Consider the following 22,381-nt stretch of genomic DNA (forward strand, 5'->3'; position numbering starts at 1 on the left):
TCTACCCAAGTATATATGCTGCTGAATCGAGCATCTCATAGGACACATGAGTCTTTTTTACACAACTTAGGCCTACTGCAGGCCAGTCATCTGCTTTCTTTGGCAAAGCCTGGTAAGTGTTTTCTCAACACTCATGAACTCTAGTTTCTACCTACAGAAAAAAAATGGTCTTATGTTTTCTTTCTCCTGTAGTTTCCCTTGATACTGAAAAGTCAGAGTCTTTACTCTTTGTCTACAAGACTTCTCTCACTTTACCTTTTTCTCTCCACACTGTTCACACTGGTGTTGATGTGTTTTCTTTAATACACAAAGTTCTTTCTTGCTTGAATGCTTTCCTTTTTTCTTCTCATAAAATACTCTTCCACCACACCTTCAAATGGTACATTCCTTCTTGGCACTTAGATCTTACCTTAAAGGTCACTTTAGAGGGATGTCTTAATTACTTTTCTTTCTTGGTGAAGAGACACCATGACCAAGGCAACTTATAAAAGAAAGCGTGTGATTTGAGACTTACTGTTCCAGGGGGTAGTAGAATCCATGACCATCATTGTGGCAGGCAGACATGGCACTGGAGCAGTAGCTGAGAGCTTATATCCTATCCACAGGCACAAGGCAGACAGCTACGTGGTAATGGTGTGGCGTTTTGAACCTCAAAGTCCACCCCCAGTGATACATCTTCCTCCAAGGCCACACCTCCTAATCCTTCCCAAACAGTCCCATCAACTGGGGATCAAGTATTCAAATATATGGGCCTATGGAGGGCATTCTCATTCATGAGGCTTTCTCTGAATACCTACTCAAAATTAGATACTTACTCCACCCCGTTTCTGTCACTTCACTGCACTAATGACTTACTGATTCATTGGCTTATAACCCTCGTCCCCCAGTGTAGGGTTCATGAATTCTGGTACCATGATGTTTTATTTTTACAACCCTAGTAACTAGATTTATGTCTGGCATAAAGATGATACACAGTAATTACTTATTGAATGTATGAATTAATAAATGGATAATGTTACTACCCTGGGTACTAGTTAGCTTTTTTAACTGTGCAGTTTTAACATAGTACTAACAGAAAAGAGAGTGTAAAGATTGAAAGCAAAATCAAGGAGGGGTAGATAAAATAAGAGTAGAAAAAGATATCAATTATGAGATGGGATGGTTTTGTACTTACAAAATGTAGCCATTTTAAAAGGGCCAGTTTAGCTGATATATATTACATTGGCAAGTTATTAATCTATTTCTGTTCAGGTCAAGGGCTTTCTAAAAAAGCCTATAGGCTCTATCTCCTAGGTTCTTTGTCATTGAATACTAGTTGCATGTGGGAATTCAGGCAAATACGGTCATTGTCTCTGGCTGATTAATAGTAACTTGGTACTTGTTCCTGTCTAGAACATGTATACAGTGATGGCAACTCAAAGGAATACTAGAAGCTCCCAGCTACGAAACAGAATTTCTCAAGGTAGTAATAGTTTTCAGACCAATCTCTTAGCCTGGAAGGTAAAAGATAAATCAGGCAATTCGAAGAGTGTCTTGAAAGAAAGCAATTCCGTGGAAGATTCTGAACACACTGATGGTCAAGCTGAAGATGATCTGCAAATTGCAGTAGGATACTTTCAGAAAGGTAAAGGCAGATTGGTTTCCTTATGAAAGTGCAGGGTTTTTTTTGTTGTTGTTGTTGTTTTTTTTTTTTAAACTTTTTTATTGAGACCGGTACTCTATGTATCCCAGCCAGGCTGGCCTTGAACTTACTATGTAACTGAGAGTAACCTTGAACTCCCAGTCTGACTGTCTCTAAACTCTTTGGTTTTTTGAGACAGGTTTTCTTTGTGTAGCTTTGCGCCTTTCCTGGAACTGGCTTTGTAGACTAGGCTATCCTCGAACTCACAGAGATCTGCCTGCCTCTGCCTCCCGAGTGCTGGGATTAAAGGCGTGTGCCACCACTGCCCAGCTGTCCCTAACTCTTGATTGCTGAGATTACGGATATGCATTACTATGCCTGGTTTATGTGGAGCTGGCGATAGAACCCAGCACTCTCAAATCTGAGCTACAACTTCAGCCCAAGCCCTGAAAGTCCTATTTCTCTCTAAAAATATTTTAGTCTTAATTGCTGGATGTAGTGGCAGACACACCTGTAATCCCAACACTGGGGGTAAGGCTGAGGTAAGACAAACCTAAATTCAAGGCTAGATTGGGCTATATAGTGGGAACCTGTCCAAAAATAATTCTTGTCTTTTTTCTTAAGACTTTTTTTTGAGATAGGGTCTCATTGTATTATGCTGGCTGTCCTGGAACTCACTTTGTAGACCAGGCTGGCCTTAGACTCGCAGAGATCCACCGGCCTCTTCCTCCTAAGTGCTGGGATTAAAGATGTGCACCACCACGTCCAGCCTTAAGATGTTTTTAAAGGGAAGATGTTTTGGTTTATTCAAATTTTTATCTAATAGTCATTTATCATTTATTGAGAATTTACCATATGACAATATATTATATACTGTAGACAAAACATCTTCCCAGCATAGTGATTGGCAGACACTGTGATTGCCTCAGAATCTTTTAAAACATGCTAATACTTCTCATCTAATCTTAGACATCGAATTTTGTTGGTATGGGATGTAACCTGGCACTGTGACTTTAATGGCTTCTAGGTAGGCTGAGGAGATGGCCCAGTTGAAGAAGTACTTGCTTTGCAAGTATAAGGACCTGAGTTCAAATTACCAGTATGCATGTGAAAATCATGGCATGGTGTATGTGCTTGTAATGCCAGCATTGGGATGGCAGAGATAGGAGACTCCTTGTAGCTTACTAGTCAGATAGTCTAGCCAAATTGGTGAGCTCCAAGTTCAGTGAGCAACTTTGTCTCAAAAAAAAAAGTGGTGAGTGATAGAGGAAGATCCCTAGCATCAACCTCTGTCCTCCAAACACATACTTATACATGGCTCAGGAATAGGTGCCCACATACACTCATGTAGATACACAAAGGTTTCTAGGTAATTCATTGCACTTTAGAGTTTGGGAATTGTCCTGATATTGAAAGAGGTCTTAATTTAAGTTCAATGTTTTATATATGTGTGTGTGTGTGTACATATACTTCTTGTCAGGGCATGATGGAAGTTTTCTTCACTGAAGATTCTATTGTTGCTAAGTATTGAGTAATAAAGGCTCTGAAGGTGTTTTGTTTGTTATTTTTTTGTTTTATAAAAGGGAGACATTTATTGCATAAATCTATTCCTTTCATAAGACCCTGGGTTGTAATTATTGAGGATGAGCACTGAAAGAATTTCCACGGTCTCATTGTTTAATATTGTTTCTTTTTCCAGGTCCCAAGAAAGCTTCACTGAATAAAGATAAGGTCTTGGAAAAACACTTGAAAACTGTGGAAAATGTGGCTTGGAAAAATGGCTTAGCTCCAGAAGCAATTGATATTTTATTAAATGTGGCACTCAGTGGCAAGTTTGGTATGTTGACCTCATACGTTAGTCATCAATTTCCTAGTAGTTTTGCCTTTTAGGCAGTTTTTTTGTTTTTATTTGTTTTGTCTTTTTCTTTCCAAAGGAAATGTACTGTGTCTTTTTTTTTATTGAAAATAATCTTTATACAGTATATTCTGACCATGATTTCCCTTCCTTCATCTTTCATCCCCACCTCCCCACCCATCCCACTCCACGCCTTCTTTCTCTCTCTTTAGAAAACAGACAAATAAACAAGCCAGAATAGAACAAAACATACAGGCAAACAGAGAAACCCAAAGAAAAAAGCATAAGAAACACATACACACGCAGAGACACAGTAAGATAGTTGAAGTTGACTTGGAATTTACTAAGTAGACTAGGCTGGTCTTGAATTGGCTTTGATCCTATATGTACCACCACACTCAGGCTTTTTTTTTAAATTTATTTATTTATTTATTTTGTTTTATGTGTAGGAGTGTTTTTGCTTGCATGTATGTATCTGACAGGTTCCTATTTATACTGTCTTCATTCCAGCATCTCTGATCCTGGCAGTCAAGAAGCTTTTCTCTTTTGCGTTTCCTGTCCTAAGTTCATTGGTTAGGGTTAGAGGTAGGAGAGAGGCTGAGAAATACCACCTGATCAGTGTTCTTTTTGCTTGTACCTTTTTCTCATCCATGTTTAGACATTCAGGCTAGCTTATCTTCATTTTAATGTGTATGGGCTAACAGGCTGACTCCTCAGACCTGCCTGCAAGCCTGAGGACTTGAGTTCAGTCCCTGGAACCCACACAGTAGAAGGAGAGAGCCAGTTCCCAGTCTCCCACCAGTTGTCCTCTGACCTCCACACTTAGAGCTCCACCTGCCTCTGCCTCCCAAGTTCTGGGAATAGTGGCATGAGTCACCATGCCCAGCCCTTTAAGAAAAAAAAAATTTTTAAATATTTTTTTATTTTATGTGCATTGGTATATTGTCTGTTTGAGGGTGCCAGACTCCCTGGAACTGGAGCCACAGACAGTTGTGAGCTGTCATGTGGGTGCTGGGAATTGAACCTGGGTCCTCTGGAAGAGCAAGGAGTGCTCTTACCCTCTGAGCCATCTCCCCAGCCCGAAAAAAATTTTTTTTGAGGCAGAGTTTCTCTGTGTATCTTTAGCTGTCTGGGAACCAGCTCTATACACCAGACTGGCCTCGAACTCATAGAAATCACCTGCCTCTGCCTCCTCTAAGTGCTGGGATTAATGGCGTGTGCCACCAGACCCAGTCCCTTAACCTCCTTTTTATAATAGATGTACTTGGGTCAAATAATTTGATTTAGGAGCTGGGGAGATGGCTCAGTTGGCAAAGTACTTGCCATGCAAGAATGAGAACCTGAGTTTGAATTTCCATTACTCACTTAAAAGCCAAGGGCAAGGGCCTAAACAGATGTCTCAGTGGTTAAGAGCACTAGCTGCATTCCAGAGGACCTGGGTTCAATTCCTAGTACCTACATGGCACCTCACAGCCTTCTGTAACTCTAGTCCTAGGGATCTAACACATTCTTCTGCCTCAGATACACATGTTTTATGCAAATAAAGTACCCATGCATAGATAGAAAGAAAGCAGCAAGCCAGGGACAGAGGCATGTACCTGTAATCCCAGCACTGAGGAGATGGAGACCACAGGATCCATAGGATTAATCTAGCTGGATCTGTGAGCTTCAGGTTCATTGACAGACTGTGTCTCAAAAAGTAAGTGGTGCTGGAGAGATGGCTCAGTGGTTAAGAGCCCTGGCCACTCTTCCAAGGATCTGGGTTTAATTCCCAGTACCCACATGACAGTTCGCAACTGTCTGTAACTCCAGTTCTAGGGGATCTGGCATCCTCACACAGACATACATGCAGGCAAAACACCAATGCACATAAAATAAATAAAAGTAAGGTGGATGGGGCTAGAGAGATGGGTCAGTGGTTAAGGCTACTCTTCCAGAGGACCCAGGTTTGATTCCTAGCACTCAGTGGCAGCTCACAACTGTTTCTAACTCCAGTTCCAGGGTATCCAGTGCCCTATTCTGACCTCAGTGGACCCTGCATGCACATGGTACACAGGCATATATGCAGGGAAAATACCCATACATATAAAATAATAACATAAAAATAATTTTTAAAAAGTAAGGTGGAGAACAATTCAGAAAGACACTTAACATCCAACTTTGGCCTCTACACAGATACATATTTCATGTACACATATCTACACTCACATGAACATGTACACACACTGAATAATTTGCTTTTTAGTTTGTTTTAGAGAGTTATGACCATAGTAAAGGAACAATTGAGACACTGAACTTCAGTTTAATTTAGAGTTGGTCTGCTTTCCAGGGAATGCTATAAACACACGGATATTAAAGTGCATGATTCCAGAAACTCTCATATCAGAAGATTCTGTGGTTAAGGCGGTATCCTGGCTCTGTGTTGGCAAGTGTTCTAGTAATACCAAGGTAATCTTTTTTCAGATACTTCGACGATAAGTCCTTCAGAACCCACTTAAGGGCTAGCAAAGAAGAGCCACTTCTGGAGTAATGGCAGTGGCCTTTTGTGCATAACCTGTGGTTTCAGAACAATATAGCTTGATAAAAGGACCCTGTTCAAACAGAAACTTTTACTAAGAAATAAAAATCTATTATCCTACTTGGTGCAAGAAGCTTTTAAAGTAGCACTGAGGAGAGATGAAAGCTCTTCTGCAACAATTATTTACGTTCTCTAAAGGCAGTATTTTCTCTGTCAACAGGTACTTTTTTATCGTTGGTTGGTTGCGATGTTTGACTTTATTGATCATAAGAAGCAAATTAATTTGCTCTATGGCTTCTTTTTTGCTTCATTGCAAGATGATGCTCTGGTAAGTAAACACTGAACAGCATTGAGCTTCAGTCAAATACTATTTTTCTGTTTATTGCTATGCCCCCTAATGTGTGTTCCATATTTATTTTAAGATGTACCAAGAATACAGAAAGTAGAAAGAATTACACAGCAGAGATCTTTGCTGCTCTGTCTCACAGATTAACCAATCTGTGGTATTTGCTATATTTTCTTTTAAAGAAATAATGGTACAGATAGAGTTTTGTTGATTGAGCTCGGTGATTGCCATTTTCACTTTTAAACCATGTCAGCAGAGTCCTTTGGGTGGCTTACTCTCAATTTTCTTGACCTTGCAAAAACTACATCAGAACCCATGAGGAGAACATAACATTTCACAAGTTGCAAATGGACTGATTTTTGATTAAATAGCATAATTATTCCTATTAAAAACATCAGTAATGCCAAGAAGTCAATCTACTAGCCACCTAGAGGATTTTCAAGGACAGTAATTTTATAGACCATGTAAGGCACATACCTAACTGAATTCCTCTTGGCTTTGGGAATGGAATTCATGCATTGATTTTATTTATTAAAGTTCATGCTGCATCCTGTTTCTTGCCTTGTACTAGGTAGGAATGAATTTATTTTTATTAATTATTTACTTATTTTATGTGTATGAATGTTTTGCTCACATGTACGTCTGTGTTCTGCCTGTAGGCTTGGTGCCCATAGTGTTCAGAAGAGTGTGTTCGATCCCCTGGAACTAGGGTTAATACACAGTTGTGAGCTGCCATGTGGGTACTGGGAATTGAACCTGTGCCCTCTGCAAGAGCAACAAGTGGTCTTAACCACTGAGCCATCTCTCCAACCCCTAGGCTAAAAATTTAGCTTTCTGTAGTTCAGTAATGAAAAAATGTAGCAAGGGAATTAAAGAAATCACATGAAGGTAACAACTCAAGAATTGAATTATGAGGATAGAGAGATGGCTCAGTGGCTAAGAGCAGTGGCTGCTCTTTCAGGGGGCGTGGATTCAATTAGACAGTTTTGATCCACTGTAACCAGTTTCAAGGGCTCATATGCCCTCTTCTGGCCTCTGCAGGGCACTGCACACATGTGCTACATAGACAAACAATGTAGACAGAACATCCTACACATTTTAAAAAAAGAGTTCAGTTATGAAAGACAGCAAAGTAATAACATAAACATTGTAACTACTCTGCTGTATTTTAGACTGAAACCCTGCAAATCAGAGTGATTAGTAACATCATTATAAAAGATGTAAGCATTGAGCTGGGCCTTGGGAGGAAGAATTGGATTTGGGATTTTGTTTTGTTTTTGAGACAGTCTCACTATGAAGCTCTGGCTGGCTTGGAACTTGCTATGTAGATCAGGCTGGTTTTGAGTTTAGAGATCTGCCTACTTCTACCTGCCTAGTACTGGTGTGCCACCATGCTCTTTGATTCAGGGATTTGACAGGAGGAAATATTTGTTATGAGGCAAAGGTTTGAGATCTGTAAATTGTTTTTTTAAGAGACTTTACATACAGACCAGCCTGACTTAATTGAAGTTGGTATTAGGTGAAAGTAGTTGGTATGACTGGGAAACATGGGTTGAGAATAGATTGTAGAGGTTATTTATTTGATTAGAAGTTGAAGTTAAAGTTATTTGTTTATTTTGAGACAGGGTCTTACTATGTAGCTTTGGCGGGCCTGGAGCTCTATGTGGAACAGGTTATCCTAGAGCTTACAGAGATCTACCTGCTTCTGTGTTGGGAACAGTAGGATTAAGGTGTGCTCCACTACAGCCAGCCTGAACTTTATTTATTCAGTAAGATAATCACTGAAACGTTTTAAACACAGTATGTTGAAAGCAGCTCTATAGGGGTTGTGTCTAGTAGTGCCAAATAGTATGAGTTAGGAGAAAGACTAGAGGCAGGATGAAGCCCAGTGACACACCTCTTCCAACAAGACCACACCTTCTAATCTTTCCTAACCAGTCCCAACAACTGGGACCAAGCATTCAAATATATGAGCCTATGGGGGTCATTCCCGTTCAAACCGCCACTCTTCTCTAGCTTTCACATACACAGAAATCAGGTATTATTCGTATCTTGTGTTTTAGTTAGAGTTTCTGTTGCTGCAACGAAATATCATGACCAAAAAGCAACTTGTAGAGCAAAGGGTTTATTCCATATTACTGCTCATCATTGGAGGAAGTCAGGATAAGAACTCAAACAGGGCGAGAATCTGGAGGCAGGAGCTGATGAAGAGACCATGGAGGAATCCTCCATATTGGCTTGCTCAGCCTGCTTTCTTATAGAACCCAGGACCACCAGCCTAGCGATGGCACCACTCACAATGGGCTGGGCCCTCCCCCCTCAATCACTAATTAAGAATATGCCCCATAGAGTATTGAGCTTGTCTACAGCTTGATCTCATGGAAGCAATCTCTTAATTAAGGTTCCCTCCTCTCAGATGACTTTAGCTGGTGTCAACTTGACATAAAACTATCTAGCATATCTTGTTTTGGTTTTGCTTTAGCTTTTGCTTTTTTTGAAATAAGATTTTCTGTATAGCTAGCCCAGATTGGCTTCACACACATGATCCTCCTGCCTTAGCATCCTGGTTTTGGGATTTCTAGCATGCAGTTATTACTGTCTTTACAGTTCATGTGTGTTTAGCTTTGCCCATCATTTGTTTTTGCATCTTACACCTTTGATATCAAATCATTTTCCTTCACCTAAAAATATGCCTTCAGACTATTCTTGAGGTTAAAAATCTTTTTTTTTTTTTTTTTTTTCGAGACAGGGTTTCCTGGATCTCGCTCTGTAGACCCAGCTGGCCTCGAACTCACAGAGATCCGCTTGCCTCTGCCTCCCAAGTGCTGGGATTAAAGGTGTGCGCCACCACTGCCCGGCGAGGTTAAAATCTTTTGGGGGAAACTCTTTGAAAAGGTCTTTTTCTGGATCTGGTTCTTGAAAATTGATTTTTCTACATGTATTATGAAGTTAAAGTCTCATGATACCACAGTATTCTTCTGGCTCCTTGCTTGTATTATTGAATTGGTCCAATTGTAATTTATTTTCTTTTCCTTCTGGTTTTTTACCCTGAACTTGTTAGTTTGTTCCTTCTTTCAGTGCTGGGGTCAAACTCAGAGCCTTACACCCCTTCCATGCTAGGTAAGTGCTCTACTGAGTCATACACCTTACCTCTTCTGGCTGCTTAAAAAAACCCACAGTTTTATTGATATGTAATTTAAATACCATGCAGTTCACTTATTTATACAATTCAAGCATGGTATGATGGCATATGCCTGTATTCTCAGTCCTTAGGTGGTTAAGACAGGGGGGTTGTGAATTTGAGGCCAGTATGGTGGTTTGCATGAGAATGGCCCTCATAGGCTCATATGTTTAAATACTTGGCTCCCAGTTGGTGGAGTTGTTTGGGAAGGATTAGGAGATATGTCACTGGGGTGGGCTTTGAGACTTCAAAGGCCCATGCCATTCCTAATTAGCTCGCTCGCGCTCTCTCTCTCTCTCTCTCTCTCTCTCTCTCTCTCTCTCTCTCTCTCTCTCTGCCTCATGGTTCTGTCTCTGTGTCTCTGTGCCATGCCTCTTGCCTTGCTCCCTGCCATCATGGTCATGGCTAACCCTTTGGAACCGTGAGCCTTAAATAAACACTTTCTTCTCTAAGTTGCCTTGGTCATGGTGTCTTATCACAACAACAGAAATAAAGACAGCTAACAAAACCATGTTTTAAAAATATTCAGAAGTTGCAAGATAATGCATATAACTCGTTTTTTTGTGTAGTCATAGATAAATGCATTCATCAGCATAGTCAATTTTAGAACATGTTCATTACTTAATTTTCTGTAAAAATTAAAGGAACCATATAATATGTGGTCTTTATAACTGGCTTGTTTTAATTTTATTAAGATTTATTTTGTCATTTGTATTTATGTGTATGTCTGTGTGAATGAATACCATGTATGTGTGGAAGCCCTCAAAGGCCAGAACAGGGTGTTGGCTCTCCTGGGGCTGCAGTTATAGAAAGTGTGAGTTGCTTGGTATGGATGCTGAGACTTGAACTTGGGTCCTCTGGAAGAGCGAGGAGTACCTTGAACCACTGAACCTTAGGTCTCCTGTGCTGGAGTTACAGACAGTTGTGAGCTGCCATGTGAGTGGTAGAAATCAAACCCAGGTCCTCTGCAAGAGCAACAAGCAGTCTTAACTACTGAGGCAACTCCCCAGCCCCTCTAAGCTTTTTTTTCTTTTTTAAAGATTTACTTATTTATTTATTATGCATACAGTGCTCTGCCTGCATGTATTCTTACAGGTCAGAAGAGGGCACCAGATTTCATTAGAGATGGTTGTGAGCCATCATGTGATTGCTGGGAATTGAACTCAGGACCTTTGGAAGAGCAGCCACTGCTCTTAACCTCTGAGTCATCTCTCCAGCCCCTAAAGTTTTTTTTCTAAGTAATTACATTTGTGTAAATATCACCCAGCTCAACAAACAGGGGAAAGGCGCTAAGGTTTTTTTCTTTTTTAGAAAATTATATTGGGTTTATTACGCATATGTGTGTGGGGGGGTGTGTACCCTAACCTGGTGAGCAGCTGAATGTCAGAGAACAACTTTCAGGACTTGGTTTTCTCCTTCCACTGTGGTCCCAGAGATGAAACTCAGGTCATCAGGCTTGAGCAACAAATGCTTTTCACCCGCTGAGCCCTCTCACTGGCCCCATTTTCTGTTTTTTGTTTGTTTGTTTGTTTGTTTGTTTGAGACAGAGTATCCTGTATAGTACAAGATAACCTTGAATTTGTTATCTTTCTGCCTTCTCAGTACTGGGATTATAGGTGTGAGTCACCATCGCTAGCAGCAGGATTTAGCATTTAAAAGTAATATTTTTAAAAAGTCGTTTTCATAGAATTTGATAGGATTCTGACTCTATAGTGACTCAGATGTGGCAGTGAAATATTTGCCTTCAATGCGACTCTAATGTTTGAGCTGCATATGGAGCTTTCCTTTCTAGATGTGATTAAAGGAGAATGCCAGATTCCCCATAATACTGGCTGGAGCCTCAGGCCAGCAATTGTGTGGTGCACATTTTGTACTCAACATGATGAATAGTGTTGCTAATGGTTCATATCCTAGGGGTGTGAGGTAATGAATTTGTACCGAAATCTAAATTCTTTCATCTTAAAATTATAGAGTCCATCTGAATCCATTTCTAAGTGCAGAAAAAGCAGTATAGAATTTGCTATACTTCAGACTATAGAGTAACTACTACTAATATGCCAGTTTGTTTAAAGAGTATCATTGTGTTGCTTTTTAAAGAAATTCATGTATTTATTGTTTGTATGCATGTGTGTGTATGTGCTTGCATATGGGTGAGTATGATTTATGTGTGTGAGTGTGGATGCGCACTTAGCACAGTGAACATATGAAGATTGGGGGTCTGGGAATTGGTTCTTACCTTCTACTGTTAGGTCCAGGGATCAAAATCAGGCCATCAGGTTTGCACAGCATGAGCTTCTATCTGCTAGGCCTTTTTGCCAGCTCTGTTGCTTCTCTCTTTCCATTAAATAGTTGACATTTTTCTTTTTTGAGACAGGATCTCATTATTTAGCTCTGGCTGTCCTGGATCTCGCTCTGTAGACCAGGCTGGCCTTGAACTCACAGAGATCTGCCTGCCTCTGCTTCCCAAGTGCTGAAATTAAAGTTGTAAACCACCATGCCTGGCTATAATTGGCTTTTTCATTTTTGATCATTGAGAGCAAGTGTGGAAAAACTTTCCTTAAAGGCCCATAAGTAACTATTTTACATGTGAGGGCCATACTATCTCAGTCACAACTGGTGTAGTTTCAAAGTAACTGTAGACAATACATAAGTGAATGGGAGGGGCCTGCATGCATCCATGCATGCATGCATGCATCATCTATCCATCCATCCATCTATCTATCCATCCATCCGTCTGTCTGAGACAAGGTCTCATGTATCTCAGGCTGGCCTCCTACTCACTATGTAGCTGAAGAAGATCTTGAACTTCTGATCCTCCTGTTTCTACCACCAGAGTGCTGGGATTACAGATCTAGACCACCAAATCTGTATTTAAAACCAGGGCTTTGTGCATGCTAGGCAAACCCTTTACCAAGTGTCAGCAGCTGGACACTAAAAGTGAAGATTGGTCTCAATAATTTAATAAAAATGTATTGAGTGGGTTCTATTTGCCAGACTGTAGACCAAGTCGTTACTTAAATTATGGTATATTTGGCAGGAGTTTGAACTCAGAGACAGAGCATTTACTCAACATGTGTAGAGTCCTGTGCATAAAAAATTATATCTATCCAATGGAAAATGAGATATCACTGAAAATGATATTTTGAATAATAAGCAGTAGAATAAAATGCTTTAAAGTGGGGAAATGTGTATTTGTGTGCACCTGGTTGTGTATATGTGCACTGTGTGCATACAGGAGTCCAAGGAAGTCAGAGTAGGCATTGGATGCCCTGGAACTGAAGGGACAGATGATTGGGAGCCACTCTGTTGTGTGCTGGGAATCAAACTGCTGTCCTTTGGAAGAACAAATGCTCTTAGCCTCTGAGCCATCACTCCAGCCCCGAGGATAAAAGTTTTAATTTTGTATCTTACTAAATATGAACTCTAGTACTAAAAGGAACATATAATTAAAAATTTTTTTTGAAAATTTTCATTGTATCTGTGTATTGTACATGGTGCTGTGTCACATAAATATATATTACATATATATTTATTACATATATTACACATGTATATTTATTAACATGTCATATTATATATATTACATATTGAACATGTTCCCCCATACTTTCCTACCTTGCCTTTTACTCACCCTCCCTCTCATTAATCAATTTGCTTTGGTTCCTCTAGACATTTTTGCTTCTACTTTCAAGTCATATATATGTATATGATTTTATGTATCTATGTAAAAATCTATGAACCACACATGAGAGAAAACATAATATCATCTTTCCAAGACTGGCTTAATTCTCTCAAATATCTCCTGTCCATCTATTTTCCTGCAAGTAACATGATGCTATTTTCCTTTATGACTGAAAAGTTCCATTGTGTATAAATACCACATTTTCTTTTTCCAAGGAAATTTTTGTCAAGATTTTGTTCAAAATTGTCCATGTTGTTTTTATATTTTAAAACAAAACTATTGGGCTGGAGGGATGAATCAGCAGTTAAGAGCATTTGTTGCTCTTGTGGAGGACCTAGATTTAGTCCCCAACACCCACAAGATGGCTCACAGCTATCTATAACTCCAGTTCCAGAGGATCCAGTACCTTCTTCTGGCCTCCATGGGCACCAGGTGGGCATGTGGTGCATATACATACATGCACGCAAGCAGTCATACATATTAAACATAGATCTTCAAAAATTAAATAAATGGCCAACAAAAATTTTTACTCATCTTGTTGCCAATTGAAGCTATTTTCCAAAACATCACTGTCACATACAGGTTTAAGCATGCCTAGTCTGAAAATCTGAAATTGAAAGCATTCAACAATTCAAAATCTGGTCTCACAAGTGTGCACATGCAGGGATGCAGGTACTTGTACACATATGTGAGCATATACCTCACAAAGACAAAAAGTGGAAAATTCCTTGCTTTATGAAACAAGCCATAGTCAAAACACAGACACATTAAAATCATTGTTAAATTTACCTCCAAGCTGTCTGTATCGGGTGTATGTAAATCACCAGTGAATTTCGTGTCATGTATCATCCTATAGCTTTTTCATTAAGTGCATGGAAATAGCTCGGGTCGAATAGTCACTTCTGGTGGCAAGTATTTTTGATAAGGAATACTCAGCCTATCGTGTAATAAGAGAATGCTTTGTAAAACTATTGTTCAATAAAGCCCTAAAGTCATTTTAGGTAGCATATGATTGCCAGTTGAGGAAGATACGGTGTTATTTTGTTCAGATAACATTGAGTATATTTTGATTAAATAACACTGTCATTTTTCTTATTTATTTTTTATATTTTAACAGTGCCCGCATGTTTGCCATTTGTTATATTTACTGACTAAAAAAGAGAATGGTAAGTATTTCGTTCCGGTCATGTTACGTATACTCTATAGAATCAGCAGTGCTTTGGTCCTTTATAAACTTAAATAACTATTAGCACTATTTATATGACCACTCTCACTTTCTAAAAATTGTTTTTTTAGTACTTTTATCTAAGAGCATCTGCATAGTGGCTTAAGTAAAGAGGTATTTATATTTTTAATGTGTTGTAAGAAGAAATTATAAGAATTACCTGGTCACTAAGTATAACTGACTTCTTTTGCTGAAGCAAATGCTTAGAACCTCTTTTTTCTGTTTTCTAGTCAAACCATTTCGCGTGAGAAAATTGCTTGATCTTCAGGCCAAAATGGTGAGTGTAGAAAATACCTTAGCGTATCCAGTTGCACTTTGAGCTAGGTATTGAGCTAGGCTTTGGAGATACAAAGCTAAGTGAGTCTTAGCTTAAAGGAACTTACTTTCTGAGAACTCAGTCAACAAAACAGAAAATCAAAGCTACTCAAGGTATAGATTAGTGGTAGAGTACTTGCCTAGTATGCATGAGGCCTTGGATCAATCTCCGGTACAATATGTTCATTTTTTTTTTCCGAGACAGGGTTTCTTTGTGTAGTTTTGTTGCCTGTCCTGGCTCTCGTGCTGTAGACCAGGCTGGCCTCGAACTCACAGAGATCCACCTGGCTCTGCCTGCCCAGAACTGGAATTAAAGGCATGCACCACTGCTGCCTGGCCCAATATATTCATTTTTAACCAAAAGATAAGTTGTCAGCCATACAATAAGTCCTAAAGGTGTCTGCAATAATATGTGTTGTTTAAAAAAAATGGTGTATGTACATGTTACTGTGTGTGCATGTGCACGTGTGCATGTGTGAGTGTGTGTGTGTGTGTGTGTGTGTGTGTGTGTGTGTGTGTGTGTGTTGCTACAGACTGAACCCATGACTTTATACATGCTAGGCAAGAACTCTACCACTGAGACAATCCCCAGACTCCAAAGTTAGGATTTATGTGTATGCACTTGTTTACAAGGGTGCACATGTATATATGAGTATACAGGGAGGCCAGAGAGCAATCTTGAATGTCATTCCTCAGGAGCTATCTACCACATTATCTGTCTGTCTGTCTGTCTACTATATGTGTATGAATCTTCTCTCTCTCTCTCTCTCTCTCTCTCTCTCTCTCTCTCTCTCTCTCACTCTCACTCTCACTCTCACTCTCACTCTGTGTGTGTGTTTTATAGATGTGTGAGTGAGCATGTGCCATGGTGTGCTTATGGGGATCAGGACAACTTGCCAAAGCTGGTCTTCTCCTTCCACCATTCAGGTCTAAAGGAGTGAACTCGTGTCATTAAGACTGGCTCTAGTTGTCTTTACCTGTTGAGCCATTTAATCAGTCCCTATGCACTTTTTGTTGTGAGACGGGGCATCTCACTAGTCTGAACTTGCCAAGTGCACTAGGCAAGTGAATGGCAAGTGAGCCCCGGGATCCAGCTGTCTCTGCCTCTCTAACATATACACCCACAAACATGTACCACCACACATGACTTTAAAACTTGGGTTCTGGGGATGGAACTCAGGTCTCCGTGCTGGCCAGGCATGTTCTTTGTTGACATGTGTTTGCTCAGTTCTGAGTTGGTATTTTTGAAGACTTACTTTGGTTGTGTCCAGCTGCTTGACTATTGTATACCACTAGAGAGGGCAGCTGTGAAGATGGAACAATCAGCGACAGCAAGTATATGAAAAACGGGTTACAGTGCATACTGCAAGCTTCATTGGCCTTCCTAATGAATTTGCAGGATTTATGATGATCAGGTGTTCCTGTTAAATTAGTATTTCCTCTTTTCTGTTTTCTTGATTTCACTCTTGGTCTTAACTCCTTGATATTTAATTCAGAGATGAGTATACTTTATTCATTTACTTTTTTTGAGACTATGTAGCCCTGGCTGTCTTCGAACTTGCTATGTAGACCATGCTGCCTTCCAACTCACAGAGATCTGCCTTCCCCTGCTTCCCCTTCCCGAGTGCTGGGATTAAAGGCATGTGCTGCCACACCCCAGCTGCTATTTTTATTTTTTAAAGATTTATTTGGTTTATATTTATGGGTATTTTGCCTGCATGTATGTATATGCATCACATGTGTACAGTGCCCGAATGGTCCAGAAGAGGGTGTCAGAACTCATGGAAGTGGAGTTATAAATACTATGATCTGCCATGTGGGTGCTGAGAATGGAGCCTGGGTCCTTTGCAAGAGTATCTGGTGATCTGAAGAGCTAAGCTATCTCTCTAGCCCTAAAGAGTAATAAACACTGAAGCTTGAGTAAATTGCCATTCTGAATAAACCCATGCTGTACTAGCAAGTATGAGTTGTAGGACTAAAGTACAGGCAGAAGAATGAGAGAATACATGGAAGAAGTAAATAAGGTTACAGTCATAAAATAGAAGATTATTCATTGGAGAACTTTGTTTTAAGATTGTTGATATGAATTATCTGGTTGCTCGTTTTCTACTTTCCTTTTTCTTTTCTTTTTTTTTGAGACAATGTCTTAGTTAGGGTTTCTATTGCTGTGACTAAAAATACCTTGGGGAGGAAAGAGTTTATTTCATCTTGCTCAGCCTATTTTCTTATGTACCCTAAGACCACCTGCCCAGGGATGGCCCCACTCACAATGGGTTGGGCCCCCGAATATCAGTCATCAATTGACAGTTCTATAGGACAATCCTATGGAGGTATTTTCTCAGAAAAGATTCTTTGTTCCCAAATGACCCTCCCTTGTGTCACACTGACATAAAAACTAGCCAGCACAGACAGTTTCTTACTATTTAGCCCTAGCTGGCCTGGTACTGTCTATGTAGACCAGGCTAGTCCTAAACTCATATAGAGTTCCATTTGTTTCTACTTGTGCTTCCTGGTTGTTGAGATTGAAGGTGTGTGCCACCACATCCAGATGGTTACTCATTTCTATACTTTCTATAGCTTTTTATTGTTCTGACAAACTGTAAAATTAGAGTCTAAAGGTTTAGACTTAGTTTTTTATCACCTTTTGTTCAGTATTAGCTCTTAGTTTGTATTTGATCGCTGATTTGAAAAATGGAAAATTCTTACTTTATTTCAGGGAATGCAGCATCACCTCCAGGCTTTGATATCGCTATATAAGTTCTTTGCTCCTGCTTTGATTTCTGTATCTTTGCCTGCAAGGAGGAAGGTAAGGGATTACTGAGAGAGAACTCCTACTGAGATTGAATACATTTTTGTTTCCTTTGTTTTGTTTAAGAGAGGGTTGTGGTATGGTGGCTCGGGCTAGCCTCCAAGTCATCTCCTTCCTTGGCTTCCCAAATGCTGGCAGTACAGGTGTTCACCACAACCCCTAGCAAAGAGCATTATTTTTCGTCATGTTAATTTACAGATTTGGGCTAAAATCTTTCTCAGTTCTCTTGGGAGAAGGTGTATTAGAGATTGGCCCTTTGTGTTGATCCCTTTGATGCATTATAATAAGATTCCTGATTAGGAGAGAAAAAAACATTAAATGGATTTATACGAGTGTAAATATTTCATAATTAATATGCAATCAGTTAATAGTTTGGGACTCTTATTATGTTGCTCTGACTCCTAAGTACCTAATCTTCTGTACTTTACACCTAAATTTGTAGATCTATTTTAATAATACAAAGAATCTGTGGACTTCAGCTCTGCTTGCTGTGAAGCTAAGAAACCAAGGAGCTTTTCCAGAACCTCCAAAGCTAACATTAGGTCCAACTAAAGGCTCTTCTCTAAAAAGAGTAAGTAATGTAAAGCAAAAGGACTTGTGGCTTTAAAAATAGTAACCATTCACGTGGTGGTGATTATAGGTATTTAAATAGACTTTGATAATCTAGTATTCTATGCAAACCACATTCAGACTCCCATTAAGTGAAACATCTTAACAGCTTTATTTATTTATTTATTTTTGAGATTGTATTTTTCTAAAATGTAGCCTCAGATGGCCCAAAACTTGATATGTTGACTAGGCTTGCCTCATTCTCTGAGTGCCATTAAAAGAGTGTACCACCACATCTGACTTGCTTTTATTTTTTTTTTAGATTGTCTTTTTAGTGCACTGATAGATTATTGTATTATCTTTCTCCTTTAGAAGTGGAGTTCTCACTCAGTTATTCCAGCACTAAATTCTGCTAACAAAGAATGTGGGCAAAAGAAGATGAGTCTTTCTGATTATCTCAGCAGCGATAGATCACTTCCACTAGAAGAGCTTCGGAGTTTCCCTCAACTTTTACAGAACATTCATTGCTTAGAGGTTTGTGACTGGAGCAGGTACTGACTAGAATTTTCTGTTTGATTTGGATAGCCTCTTTTTTTCAGTACTTGAGATTGAGGCTTACACATGCTAGCGAAATACTCTCCACTGAGTCTTAGCTCAGGCCCCATAGCCTCTGTTTTTGTTGTATGTTTCCTATGCAGTGTTTTACTTATTGCTGTGACCTACATTTCATGTACTTATTGTTTATTGATTGTTCCATCTTTACAGCTGCCTTCTCAGATGAGCTCAGTGCTAAACAACTCTCTGCTACTTCACTATATTAACTGTGTCAAAGATGAGTCGATCTTACTGAGGCTCTATTACTGGTTGAGTCAAACATTACAAGAAGGTAAGAAGTGATGGTGTAAAGCACTGGATAAATGAGAGTGGAAGAAGATAGTCTGTAAATAGATTTCTTATTCTAGATTAGAAATTTTGGACCAGAGCAGACTTCATATACTATAATCACCTGGTAATCATTTATCTTGAACGTGAATACTTGTGGTGTTGTCATTTTAAGACAATCAAAAAGGAGTGGTGTTAAGTGAACACTGCTTAATGGTTATCAAAAGTTTTCAGAAAGTAGTCTCAATCTCAGAGTTCTTTGTATTCCTGGGATCATGCAAGAATCATTAATATTAAGCCAACTCAGAGAAAATCAATTTGTAAGACAGAATATCAACTTATTATTTTATAATAGAAGTGATTCTTTCTGGTGACCAAAATGCTCATGTGTGCCAAGTAGTCTACCTCTTCTAATGACCCATTGGTCATTAGAAATTTTCTTAATTACAGAATTAAAGGAAGTGACAGTGGGGAGTCCTCCATGCAGGCCATAGTAAAGCCTGACCACTTCATTCATCCACAGAGACATTTTCCCTAGTAATTTTGTTGACTATCAAGACTACTCATTTCTTGGATATGTAATACCTGACTATTCAAATCTTTGAAGTCAGCTTTAGTCATTATAGGCTCTTGCTCCTTTGACTTAGAATCTTTCTTTATGGGATATGTGATACAATTAATTAGATTTTCACTTTGTAAGTTCTCACCACATGTAGCTTATACTCAACTCACCCTACCTATTTTCAGCTGTGCATTTATAGTCACTTGGATTACTGTGACTTAAGCTAATCTCATTCATTGTAAGTGAACTTTTCCAGTGTTTTTACTATAAGCTTTCCCCTATGTTATCATGTTTGCTGACTGTCACTTCCAAGACCCTGTTATAATCTACAGTGTCACTGAGTCACATATTTGAATCTTTTAACTTCTTTAATCTGTCATTTCTTTGTTGCTTCAGAGTAGTGATATATTTTGTATTGTTTTATTATTGCATAACCAGGTGCTTATTTTAATATTTCTGCTCTAGAATGTATGTGGTATAATATGAATAATTTTGAAGAAGAAAAAGAATTTATAAACTTCCTGGACATTGTCATCAGGGTGCAGTGCTTCTTACAAGTAAGATTCCACTTGTTTCCTATAGATGTCATCATTCTTAAGATATGTTTGGATGTCTGTTGCAGTATTTCTTTAGTAGCTGACATCTTCAGTTTGGGAGGTAGGGTTTCATGTGTCACCACACCTGATTGTTTGCAATATTGGGGAGTCAAACTAAGTCCTTGTGCATACTAGGCAAGCAGTCGACCAACTGAGTCATAGTACCTGATGTACCCTACTACCTGATGGCATTGATTTTTATTGTTACTTATTTATTTTCCTTATTCTTGGCTTTTTCAAAAAATACTATGTGCACAATTTGAAATTCATAGAGCCTAGTGGCACTGATGTTTATTTTTGCACTATTATGTTTGAAGAAAGAATAAGTTTAAAATTTTAAATAGAATGGAAAGTTCTATAAAGAAAATGAATGATTTAATGCATTCAATTAATTGAATTAGTCAGGAATATAAATCTTATAGGGTTACTACTTGTGTTCTTTTTTGGGGGAGGTTGGAGCAAGGGCTGGCAATCAAATCCAGAGCCTTATACATACTAGGTGAGCACTTATATACCACTGATCCACATCCCCAGCCCATGACTTGTGTTCTTTTTAATTAATTAATTAATTAATTAATTAATTAATTCTTTAACAGGGCCTCATTAGCCTAGGCTGGCCTTAAATTTAGTATGTAGCTGAAAATGACTCTGAACTCCTAATTAGATCATCCTACCTCTACCCCTTAAATGCTGGGATTAGAGGTGTGTGTGACCACATCCAGTTTAGGTGGTTCTGGAATTAGGCAAGCACTCTGACTGAGCTCCAGCTCCAGCACATGACTTATGTTTTTAATAACTACAAGTGTTTTGGAGAGTCAGATATATCTTAGCATTTGGATTATTTGTCCTGGGTATCTCAGAGTTGCAGTTGAAGCTGAAACTCGTGTATCGGCACTGTCTAGATACTCTCATGCAACTGAAACAACTATAGCATGAAATAAAGTGGTTGTTAAAGAGTATTTGCGATTTTTATTTTGAGACAGGGTTTCTCTGTGTAGTCCTTGGCTGTCCTGGAACTCTCTTTGTAGACCAGGCTGGCTTTGAACCCCACCTGCCTCTGCCTCCTGAGTGCTGGGGTTAAAGGCATGTGCCACCACTGCCTGGCTAGCAAATAGTTGTTTTGGGGTTTTGTTTTGGTTTGTTTGTTTGTTTTTGCTTATTCATGACTGTCCTAGAACTTGCTTTGTAGACCAACCTTGTCTCGAACTCAGAAAATATTTTTTTGTTTGTTTTTGAGACAGGGTTTCTCTGTGTAGCCCTGCTGTCCTGGAACCAGGCTGGCCTCGAACTCAGAGATCTGTCTGCCTCTGCCTCCTGAGTATTGGGATTAAAGGCATGTGCTGCCACTACCTGGCTAAGAATATTCATGATGTTATATGAGATTTTGCAATCACCTTGTGTTTCAGGAGGGGTTTTACTCCTCTGAAGCGTTCCTGTATAAGAGCCTGCCTCTCTGGGATGGCTTCTCCTGTCGGTCACAGTTCCTTCAGCTTATGGCCTGGATTCCATTCAGTAGCTTCTCTGGTATGTACCATGAAAACTTATTAGTTATTTTTCTTTTGCTGTGATTAAACATCATTACCAAGGCAACCAAGAGTTTATTTTGGCTTATGGTTCCGGAAGGTTAGAATCCATGACAGTTTAGCAAAGGCATGGAGGTGGGACCAGAAATCTTAAACCACAAGCATGAAGCAGAGAGTGGACTGGGAATGGTGCTAGGCTCTGAAACCTTAAAGCCCACCTCCAGTGACATACTTCCTTCAGCAACCTACTTGAATAGTGCCACCAACTGGGGTCCAAGTTTTCAAACCGCCTGAGCTTATGGGGACATTCTCATTTAAACCACAGATTGAATTCCTTTAATTCAATGTAATATAAATTAAAAGAATTTTGAACTCTTATTTTCTATTTCCTAGAGGTGAAGCCACTTCTTTTTGATCAACTAGCACCTCTCTTCTTTACATCAACCATTTATTTCAAGGTAAAAATCCAAAAACAAAAACTAAATGCATCTTATACTGAGGAAAAAACATACTTCTATTAACTGGTGTTAAATAATTCCAAACTGGAATTCTGGCAGTGATTTTCTTTCTTCTTCTCTTTTGAAATTTTATAACATTTTGTGTGTGTGTGTGTGTGTGTGTGTGTGTGTGTGTGTGTGTGTACACGTACACCACAATGCATGTGCCATGACATGGAATTTTGGAGGTCATCTTGTGGTTTTCTCCATCAATGGGTCA

General features: G+C 39.2%; 1 protein-coding gene across 1 annotated transcript in view; it reads left to right on the plus strand.

Annotated features, from left to right (window-relative positions):
* Positions 1-22,381, plus strand: part of Cenpi (centromere protein I) — a 59,185-nt gene continuing 36,804 nt past the window's right edge. The window contains exons 1-14 of the mRNA XM_059250400.1: positions 1-112; positions 1,393-1,624; positions 3,321-3,458; positions 5,806-5,924; positions 6,215-6,322; positions 14,321-14,369; positions 14,659-14,705; positions 17,460-17,549; positions 17,995-18,123; positions 18,474-18,635; positions 18,867-18,987; positions 20,011-20,102; positions 21,548-21,665; positions 22,058-22,122. Coding sequence (XP_059106383.1) covers positions 1,396-1,624; positions 3,321-3,458; positions 5,806-5,924; positions 6,215-6,322; positions 14,321-14,369; positions 14,659-14,705; positions 17,460-17,549; positions 17,995-18,123; positions 18,474-18,635; positions 18,867-18,987; positions 20,011-20,102; positions 21,548-21,665; positions 22,058-22,122 — 1,467 coding nt within the window. The 5' untranslated portion in view covers positions 1-112; positions 1,393-1,395. The remainder of the gene's footprint in view (positions 113-1,392; positions 1,625-3,320; positions 3,459-5,805; positions 5,925-6,214; positions 6,323-14,320; positions 14,370-14,658; positions 14,706-17,459; positions 17,550-17,994; positions 18,124-18,473; positions 18,636-18,866; positions 18,988-20,010; positions 20,103-21,547; positions 21,666-22,057; positions 22,123-22,381) is intronic.

The sequence above is a fragment of the Peromyscus eremicus genome, chromosome X, assembly GCF_949786415.1.
Source record: "Peromyscus eremicus chromosome X, PerEre_H2_v1, whole genome shotgun sequence".
Lineage (NCBI taxonomy): Eukaryota > Metazoa > Chordata > Mammalia > Rodentia > Cricetidae > Peromyscus > Peromyscus eremicus.